The 10,654-nt window shown below is 50.0% G+C and overlaps 1 protein-coding gene across 1 annotated transcript; it reads left to right on the forward strand.

Annotated features, from left to right (window-relative positions):
- The first annotated feature begins 357 nt into the window (after positions 1 to 357).
- On the forward strand, positions 358 to 2,108 carry Gadd45g (growth arrest and DNA damage inducible gamma). The gene is made up of 4 exons (XM_008854594.3): positions 358 to 526; positions 978 to 1,079; positions 1,186 to 1,399; positions 1,489 to 2,108. The coding sequence occupies exons 1-4, from the start codon at positions 474 to 476 to the stop codon at positions 1,597 to 1,599; spliced, it is 480 nt and encodes a 159-aa protein (XP_008852816.1). The 5' UTR covers positions 358 to 473; the 3' UTR covers positions 1,600 to 2,108.
- Positions 2,109 to 10,654: the final 8,546 nt, after the last annotated feature.

Here is a 10,654-nt window from a genome sequence, read left to right on the forward strand (position 1 = left end):
TAGTAATAAAAGTAAATGCAAAACCCAGAGACTTTTGCATTCTCCAAGTGTGCATTTCACAAATTCCAGTATCATATCAGCAAACAAAGTGTTTTTTTTTTAGCTTTTTCCTTTTAAGGACTTGCAAAAAAGAAAGGCGAGATGAAATCTGCAGGCTCCAGTCTGCCTGGTAACACCCCGACAAAAGAGGCAGATTTGAGTCTGTGTCATCCCCCGCACCCCTCCCCACGTGGCCTTCTGGCACGAGCCACCCGCCTGCCGCCTCATTTGCATCAGAAAGCTGGCGCCGGCCAATGGGAACGCAGCCTGGCGCCAGCTGGCGGCGTCGCACCCGCGGGTCTTTATAAGGAGGCGTGCGGCTGCACTCTGCGCACTCGCTGGTGGTGGGCGCACGGGATCCCAGACTGTGGGTCCTCTCTCGCGCTCCGGTTTCCTCCGCACTTTTGGATAACTTGCTGTTCGTTGATCGCACTATGACTCTGGAAGAAGTCCGTGGCCAGGACGCAGTTCCGGAAAGCACAGCCAGGTAGGTGTTTGGGCGCCGAGAGTTAGGGGATCTTTCAGGTTACTCCGGGGTAGAAGCCTGGAGAGTGGGAGCCAAATACCGGCCGACAGCTAGATGCTGAAGATGGGGGACCCAAGGTTACTTTTGATTCATTCCTAGTGCTAAAGTCTGGGGTGCCGGCACCAGGCCATAGACTAGGGATCCTGTGGCTACTGGCGGCAGATCAGGGCTGGAAACCAGGGATGCGGGTGCCCTATCACGACCGAGGTGTGGGTGCCAGATCACAATTGGGATGCCGGGGATGCGGGCGCCAGGTCGAGACTGGCGAGCCGGGATCCCGGTGCCAGGTTGGACCTGGGAGGCAGGAATTCTGGCGCCAGGCAGATGGTGGCCTGGGAGCGGGCTAGAGTTAGAAGTAGTCGCGTCTGAGTATCCCTGCGGGTCCCGACTCACGGCGATGGCTCTTCCACAGGATGCAGGGCGCGGGGAAAGCGCTGCACGAACTGCTGCTGTCGGCGCAGCGCCAGGGCTGTCTCACCGCTGGCGTCTACGAGTCCGCCAAAGTCCTGAATGTGTGAGTATAGACGCGGCCCGCTTGAAGCGTTTGGGGGGAGGGGTGGAGCGGCGGGGAGGAGATCTAGTTCACAGACCCTGACCTTGTCCTCCATCTGCCGGTGCAGGGACCCTGACAATGTGACCTTCTGCGTGCTGGCCGCCGACGAGGAGGATGAGGGCGACATAGCCTTGCAGATCCATTTCACGCTGATCCAGGCGTTTTGCTGCGAGAACGACATTGACATCGTGCGCGTGGGTGATGTACAGCGGTTGGCGGCGATCGTGGGCGCCGGCGATGAGGCGGGTGCGCCGGGCGACCTGCACTGTATCCTCATTTCGGTGAGTGCTGCCACTCCTGCCCCACGCGGTCTCTTTCCCCCACCCGGACCCGCGGCCAGCCTGGCTGACCCCTGTATTCTTCTGTACAGAACCCGAATGAGGACACGTGGAAGGATCCCGCCTTGGAGAAGCTCAGCTTGTTCTGCGAGGAGAGCCGCAGCTTCAACGACTGGGTGCCCAGCATTACCCTCCCAGAGTGAGTGACAGCCCGGCCGAGACCTTGGTCTGATCGACTTGGTGACGCTCCCGGGCGCCTAGCGCGCTGCTGGCTGTGGAGTGGCCCTCCGAGTGCGCCCGAGTGCGCGAGGAGACTGGCAGGCGAGGTTGCCTGGAGAGCGAGGAACGCGGCCTCCCGAGGAAGCCCGGCGGCGGCGGGGACACTTCCGTTCCGACCCCAGGACTGACTCTGCAAGTGTCGGGAGAGGCTGCTCGCACCGGAAGGCCGAGGCAGGGACGCCGGCTGCAGGGCGGGGAAGAGCAGACTGGAGAGGCAGGCGTGACTCAGCAGCCCTCCAGCTCCGCTGGAAAGACGGGAAGGGCGACGCAGGCGGCCTGAACTTGGTACAACTGCTGGAGCCGCCAGCTGCAGGAGCGAGCCGGACTTAGCAGGCTGCACTGCTTTTTCCAAACGGATCCGGGCAATGCTTTCATTTTCTAAAGGATGTTTTCGTGGAAGCTTTGAGTTTCACAATAAACTTATTGAAACAAACTTAGACTTTTTATTTAAGGGTAGGGGAGGTGGTGAGCGGGTGTTTCTGGAGTTGATGGAGCTGACGACACCTGTCTCTATCTTCCTGTTGAGCGAGAATTACAAGCTTCTGGGCCTGGCATTGGGGGGAAGGAATGCTGGTGAGCAATAGGGGAGAACTTGAGCAGGAGTCCTGTTAACCTTTTAGGAAGATTTTAAAGTTGCAAGACTCGAGATAAGGCTGTGTAGCAGCTCAGGGCTTGCAACCCAATCGGGTAACAGTGACCCTAGCCTCTTTACCGCCCCTCCCCCTCCGCCCCACCTCCCTCGACAGCTGCTTATCTGAACAGCTTGCGGGAGGCCGGTAGCCTTCCAGTACAAAGAGCTGCCTCTGCACCCTTGCCCTGGTGGAGACTGAGGATGGGGGCGAGTTGCCGCTGCTTTCTCTTTTAATTGCTCTGACAAAGCAGTGTTAACTGAAGTATTAATATAAAACGTGTTACCAGTGACTGCGTTTTAGGTATGAGTCATCATTTTGTCGTGGCTGTGATGGAAGTTACAGTATCTTAGCAAAAGTTGGAAGGCAGCATCTATATAAATAACTGTGAGTGAATCTGAGTGGGGTGGGCATCTACTAGTCCTATTCTGAGTGGCTCTGCCCACATCGGTGAAGAGGGTTTTGCCATCCACAATTCATTTTGAAGCCAGAGGAGGGGGAGAAAAACAGAAACTCCTGGGTGCCAAGACTGTCTTTTAAAGAAGGGACTTGGGGGAAATGTCCCAGTGAGTGAGCACACTGCCTGTGCCTGGTTGGGCTGGCCGAGTTTGGCAGGGGAAGCACACGTGGGGCTTGCTCGCTGGCAGCTCCCTGCTCAGCAGTCCACAGCCTTCGGGGAAAGGAGGGGTGGGGCGCTGTTTTTCTAAGAAGGTCATTCTGCATTCTGCTAATTTACCAGCAGTGCTTGGGGAGGCTGGTTTGCAGGTTGAGTGCCACTTTAAAACCCTGCTCCACGTTCTGGAAGCCTTTACAAGACAACAGGAAAACTGCGGGAGCTTAATTACTCTTCCTGTAAGGAAAGCATCCTGTTTCCCACTTATCAGTGTTCAAAGGCTACTCCCATGACAGAATTCTGCCGCATTTGTGCCCAGATACCGTTAAAGTTTTACTTAGGTGCTTTCTTTAATTTGGCATTTTTCTTGGGAGGTGGGGTGAGGGAGTGTGGGTCTGCATTCTCCTAGAATGACTGCTCATCATAGTGTGCTGTCCTGGGAAACGATTACCTTGAAATGTGGCCTGAAATGAGCAAACTCAGAACTTTGTAAGCTGGCAGACCCTGGTAGAACATTTGAATTGGCAGTCCATAGGAAACTTGGCATTCTTGGATTGGTCCTTGCTGTGAAGCCACCTGTTAGAATTCCTAGGAGACAGAAGAATCCTCCCAGGTGAGGGGTGGGGGGGATATAGGATGCAGGTGAATGGTGGGTCGGTGGGTGGGAGAGAGTGAGGGTGGACAAAATTAGTGCCGAATATTTTTCTTTTTATTCTTTATAAATGCATGCTAACATTACTAACATAAACTGACCAAGAGGGCAGGTAATAAAATCCATAGCGTGTATTTATTTAGGCAGGGTCACCTGTCCCCAGGCTGCTCTGAAACTCACTATGTAATCAAGGTAACTCTGAACCTCTGATCTTCCTGCCTTCACCTCCCAAGTGCTGGCATTACAAATGTGTGCCCCCATGCTTGGCTTTATGCAGTGTTGGGGATGGAACCCAGGGCTTCATGCATGCTAGGCAAACAGTCTACCAACTGAGCCACATCCCCAGCCCCCAGATGTGTAGTGTTTATAAACACACTGCAGTTCATACTTGGAGTGACCATAGGTGATAATGAACAGATAAGCTGTGGGTACATGTTAAGTATCACATTCCTGTCCAGGTAGTGAACATGGAGTGTTAAACACAGGATTGGGCCTCTAGAAAACACAGAATAAATGCTGATGATCACAGTAATTAAAAGTTAATGACAAAAGGAAGACGAAGAAAAAAATCAAAACCAACTCAATAACCTAATGACTGCTCAAGACCACAGAACGATGGGATGGGCAGAGTCTGATTCCTGGGCTAGCACGAAGCTGCTGCCAGGTGCTGAGGAGCTTGCAGCCAGTAGGTTGATATCAGAGAGAGGCTATTTTCACAGAAAGGTTTTTGCATTTATAAAAGTTACATATCCATCTGGAGAAAGTTTGTAAAATGCAAAAATTAAAGGACAAAGTAAGAGAACTCTTAGCAGAGCTTGGGCACACTTTGGTGTTTTCCCTTGGGCTGTTATTGACTTTGGCCTCTTTCCTTTTCAGTGACAGGCTCTTGCAGACCCCCTGCAGTGTGTGATCTTGGCTCCCAACAGCACCCAGCTGAAGATGCACAATCAAGTCTGTGATCCAGTAGGGAGTCTTTTTTTTTTTTTTTTTTAACTTTTCAGTCCTTGCCAAATAAGATAGCGCTTGGGTCTAGAAATAAGGCTTAGTAAAGTGCTGAGGACCTGAGTTCAATCCCCATAACCCACAATAAAAAGGTTGAGCATGACAGTATTGACTGGGTAGGCAGAAATAGGTAGATGGCCAGGGCTCCCTGGCTAGACCTAGCTTACTTGTTGAGCTCCAGGCCAGTGAGAGACCCTGTCTCAAAAAAGAGCAGGTGGTTGGGGCAGTTAAGAATACATGTTGCTCTTCTAGAGAACCAGAGTTTGTTTCTCAGGACCCATATTGGGCAGCTCATAACTGCCTGTCACTCCACTTCTAGGGGATCTGATGCCTTCTTCTGGCCTCCAAAGGCACTAGCATACACATGTACATATACACAGAGGCACAAATACATATTCATAATAATAAAAAACAGGCCTTTAAAAAAAGAAAAGAGAGGCTGGAGAAATGGCTCAGCAGTTAAGAGTACCGACTGCTCTTGCAGAGGACTTGGATTTGGCTCCTAACACCCACATGGTGGCTAACAACTGTTGGTAACTCCAGTTGTAGGGGATCTGATGCCCTTTTCTGGCCTCCATGGGCATTGCACACACATGGTGCACCTACTTACAGGCAAAGCACTCACAGACATAAAAATTTTAAAAATTAAAAAACAGAAAAGGTGGGCAGTATCTGAAGAATGATACCTGAAGATGTCCTCTAGCTTTCATGTGCACACCAGCCCAGATACACACACACACACACACAAATGCTTGAATATATACAGAAAGACAGATACCTGTTGACTTGCTATGTTTAGCACTCTAAGTGTCCCACATCTAAAATCCATGCTGCTCCAGAGCAGTAGAAGTCAATCTTTTACTTATTTATTTATTTATTTATTTATTTATTCAGGGTCTTCTTGTAGCCCCAGCTAGCCTGGAACTCACTATGTAGACCAGGCTGGCCTTGAACTCACAGAGATCCGCCTGCCTCTGCCTCCCAAGTGCTGGGATTAAAAGTGTGTGCTACCACGCCTGGCTCAATCTTTTATTTTAAAACATATTTTAACATTGGATGATTGCTTAAAAGTTTTACTCTTGCACATGTGTCCCAAAGATGAGATGGGTATAGAATGGGGCACTGGGTGGGAAGCGGCTCAGTGGATAAAGTGCTAACCACCAAGCCTGATGACCAGATGACCTGAGTTTGATCCCCAGAACTCACATGGTTGAAGGAGAGAAACGAATTCTCCAAGTGTGCCTACACACATTCACACAGGCTCCCACAAGATAAATAAATAAATGTAAATAAAATAAAATAAAGTAAAGAACTGGGAACTGCTGGGAGGACCAGTAGCCTTGTCTGTACTGGGCAGTTCCACTCAGGGAGCCTCCTTCCCTAGAAAGATGACAGGCAAAGGGATCTTTCCCATTCAGTATAATTCTAAAGGTTTTATTTCTGGCATTATGCATTTTATTAAAGCATTCACCCCAACAGCACAGTGCATCTCTCTCTTGAGGCTTCCAAAGAGCTATTTTAGAAAGAAAAAAAAAAAAAGAATCTTCCAGAAGAAAAGCAAGAACATTGAAGAACCAAGTAGATTCTCTCTCTCTCTCTCTCTCTCTCTCTCTCTCTCTCTCTCTCTCTCTCTTTCTGAGATTCTTGGGGTTTTTCTGAGATTCTTGGGGTTTTCCATTGGTTTTCTAGGATAATGATCTCTGGACTTTTCATTGGGAATGTAACCACTGACAAGAGAGACTATTTCAAAGTGAGATTCTTGTAATATCATGCTATTGAAACAATGGATCTCAAAGAATTAAAATTTCCCCAAGAATTCCATGCAGGGGGAAGGGAAAGGTTTAAAGCCTTGGTGCCAGTCAGGGGAGGAGCTGGTCTCCAGGAAGCAATTTCACACACTTCTGATAACTTATCAGGCCACCTTGCAGGACAGACTGGAGCCTAGAGATGGGTCAGTGATAGGTGGGCCCTCACCCTGGCTAGGACTACTTAGCTATGCAGACCTCTGACCCTCGATTTAAACCTAAACCTCATGTCAGGACCCCAAAGACAGACACAGGGGCCATTTGGCCTCTATTTTACCTCTTCCCAATGTGACTACACTGACTCTATCTCCTTTCTCCGATTTTTACTGTTACTTGTTTATTTAATTGGTGAATCGAAGATGACTGACTGAGCTTGTTGGGGCTGCTGGGGGCCCAGGCTCTGATCCCAACAGCTCCAGTAACAGCTATATGCCCCCAAAGTTGCCAAAAGGAAATTGTCTTTTCACAGCTCCCATAGGGGCTTTGTGACTTAACTGGGGGCCAGGAGACATGCTTTCAAACGGCAAGCCTCAAATACATGCAGCCAGAGAGGTAATCACACTGAGCAAGGACAACAGGGGCAGCAGGGCTGCTAGTAATGTATCACCGCCTTGGAGTCTGTCCTAGAGCAAATTTACATTCGGCCTTTGTAAGCTGTCCTGTTTTTCAGTCCAACTCACACTTTCCTTCTATATCTTCTGAACGTTTCCAATGATATCACCCCTCTTGGTAAATAGGAGTGTTCAAGAAAGCTCTCCAGGACTGGTGAAGGCTACCTGGAGGACTGTGAATTCTAGGAGGAGGTTGGTTTGCCCTTAGGGAACCTGACATTCAACAAATCACAGCAAGAGAGTTAAAAACAAAACAAACAAACAAACAAACAAAACCCTTTTTTTTGTTCTATTTGCAGTGCCTGGGCTTTGATTAAAGGATTAAAGTCAGCTGGCCTTTCTTTAGCACAGTACTGGGCATGGCCTCCTGACCAGTGCTGGTTTGGCTGCACCATGCAGACTTGGGGGGAGGCAGGGGCAGACCTCAGTATCCTCAGGCCCACCCGCTCCCCAATCAGCCCACCTCAAACACACCACACTAAAGAAACCTGAGCGCCAGGGACACATAACTCCTAACTGTGTAAAATCCCCACGGGCCACCTAAGAATATATCACAATTTACAGTCAGGTCATGTTAGTGTTGAGAGTAGCATCTCACATTTATCTCTATTCTTCTGATTTCTCTGCAGTCCAGCCCTTCCCAGAATGTGGCTGCTTGCTTTGCCAGGAGACTTCTAGTGACTTCCCATTCAGACCCGATGATACCTCCCTCCCTCCCCATCCCTGCTCCTTCTTACTTTCTTCCCTCTCTTTTCTCTATCTCGTTCCCCCTCCCCCACCCCTCTTCCTACCTACTCTTCCATCCCTCCTCCTCTCCTGCAGGGTACCAAACTCTGGAGGAGAAGTGGCCGCTGCTGACCTCTAAACTAGGTCTGGCCCTAGGGATCTCTCTGACAGAGGCTGACTGGTATGCCCCTGGCCAGAGCCTAGCCCTCTTGCCCACATCTACCCTTTTCCCTTAGCATATCCAAGCAGTCTCCTCTGACTCATGGGAGTCCCTCTTTGTGCTGTGAGGTCCTGTCTACATGAAGAGGTCCAGCCTGTACCTGGATTGACTCAGCCCCAGGCCTGCCTGGTCAAAGGCCTCCTGTGGAGGGAGATCCACTCATCCTTGCTTTCTCTGTGTCTTCGTTTTTTCCACATCCTCCTTTGGTACTCATCTCTGAGGTGGGCTCTGGGTAGAGCAGTGGGGCTGTGGTGAGAGTGACCAGGAGGTAAGATGTTGGGGTGGAGTGGCTAGGGTATTGTAGCCTGGGGCATCTGGAGGCAGTCTCTCCATCAGGATTCTATATACTCAGTCTGTCTGCTTTCCTGCCTCTTGCCTGACTTGTCTACCCCTTCCTCGATGGCCAGTACTCTCTCTCTTTTCACTTGTAGGCCAGGAAGGACCACAGGCTCCTTTCTACTTTTAGGAATGACTGGTTTAGGCCACCAGGTAGTGGAAAGTCTCCTGGTAAGAGCAACCATGAGAGGATGTTCAGAGGAGGTGAGTCTGGGCTACAGCCCAGACTGAGGCTGCTTCCTAGCCTGGACCTAGAGAGCTTGGTAGGGGTACATGTCAACTTCCTTTTCTATTGTCCTGCCTTTCCTAGGGACCCTCAGAACCTGTGACAGAGGCCAGTGGCTTGCCCTTCTCAGATGGAAGGGGACAATCTTCTAGGCTGTGTAGCTGCCTGAGACAGGTGGAGGGCTGTGCCAGGGGAGGAGATGGGGGGCCCTCGAGGTCCGGCATCTAGACCCTTGTTACTAGCTAACAGAGTCTGGCTGGGAAGGCAACATGCAGGGTTCTCTCCCCCAGGGAGCATGAAGATTCCTCAAAATCACATCCAGAGATGAGCAGGGTACTGTAGCAATGTCATAGAGGATGTGCTTAAAGGGCTCTGGTTCTGTCAAGGACAGGTGACACTCTGAGTAGGGACCATGGTGACAGCTGATCTCATGTGAACCTGCTGCTGTATGCCTGGCATTTGACCTGAAAGCCCATTGAACAGGTGATGCTGTCATCTTCCTAATGTTGTCCCAGGTGACACTCACTACTGGGCATATCTCTCCCATGGTCCTCTGATGGAGAGCCACTTCTGGGTGTTTTTCCTGTGGTGATGAGATTAAAGGTCTTTGCAGAAGTGACTAAGGTTCTCTCCTCTCTCTTGCTCTCTTGCTCTCTCGCTCTCGCTCTTTTTAATGTGTACTAGTGTATTGTCTGCATGTAGGTAGGTGCATCTGTGTCATGCAAAGCCCACGGAGGTCAGAAAAAGACTTCGGATCCTGGAACTGGAGTTACTGACGGTTGTTTGCTATCATATGGGTGCTAGGAACGGAACCCGGGTCCTCTACAAGAGCATACAGTGCTCTTAATCTCTGAGGCATCTCTCCAGCCCCGTGAGGTTCCTAACCAGTAGATCTGAAAAGAGGGAGAAGCTTTGCTAAGCCACATCTAACTGTATCCCTGACAAGCAGAGGTCAGCTGGTATTAGAAGAAGGTGGGAAAGTCTGGATATTGAGGAATTAGCCCCATGACTGCTGGTTTGGAAGATGGAGGCATTCAGGAAGCAAGGAATGGGGTGGCCCTTAGAAGCAGAATGAGTGACCCTGGCTGACAGCCAGCAAGGTAAAGGGGGAGCCGAATTCCTACCCATACAAAGAATCTTTTCCTGTCAACAGCACAGTTGAGTTCCAACTTGAATTCTTCTTCAGCTGTGTGAACAGTTTGTTCTCTTGTTGGACTTTGCACAGGTAAGCCTGCCTAGCCTGCCTAGAGCCTGACCGATAGCACCATGAGACCCAACATAAACATTGTTCAAAATCGAGTTTGTGACAGTTACCCAGTATGTCTATGGACACCAGCCAGCATCCTCATTGTTTATTTTTATTTTAAAAATTATATGTATATGTGTGTGTCTATGTGAGTATGTACACTTGTGTGTAGTGCCAAGGAGACCAGAAGAGAGCATTGGGTCCCTTGAAGGTGGAGTTAGAGACTGTTGTAACGAGTTCTAGGAACCCATCTTGGGTCCTCTGCAAGAGCAGCAAGCACTCTTAACTGTTAAGCCATCTCTCTGGTTCCATCAGTGTGCTCTTGAGGCTGCCCTTTGCCCCTCCCCAGCTTCTCATGCCTGCCAGGCTTTGATCGTTACAGAATCTGCCTGTTCCGTGTCATAAATCTTTGGGGCTCCCCTGACTAGTCCTGGACCAACTCTCTCACCATCCCTGGCTGCCCATCCTCTAGGCATCCTCCTCTTTCACATCCTGGGGTCCTGGCCATGTGTGCATGCTGTGTTTCCTTGGAGGGTCTTCAGGTGAAAAGTTTAACATCAGAACTCAGGCAAATTCAAGGAATAACTGTGAGACTCTTCTGCACGTAGAATGGATGGACTGCTTCGGCATTGACTTGGAGAAGGGATATCTGGGCCAGGCACAGAAGTGAAAGGGAGGATAGAAGGACTGACTTCGTCACGGCAGCTGTTCTAGTTGCGCTCTGTTGCTCTGATAAAATCAACTTAGGGGTGGAAAGAGTTGATTTGGCTTACATTTCTAGATCACAGTTTATCATTGAGAGTAGTCAGGGTAGGAAGTTAAGCAAGAACTCGACTGTAGGCCTGCTTGCTAGTCCATTCAGCATTACCTGCAGCCTGGGACCTCCCAGCTGAGGAAGTATAGCAGACACTGT

The sequence above is a fragment of the Nannospalax galili genome, unplaced genomic scaffold, assembly GCF_000622305.1.
Source record: "Nannospalax galili isolate Female #2095 unplaced genomic scaffold, S.galili_v1.0 scaffold367, whole genome shotgun sequence".
Taxonomy (NCBI): Eukaryota; Metazoa; Chordata; class Mammalia; order Rodentia; family Spalacidae; genus Nannospalax; species Nannospalax galili.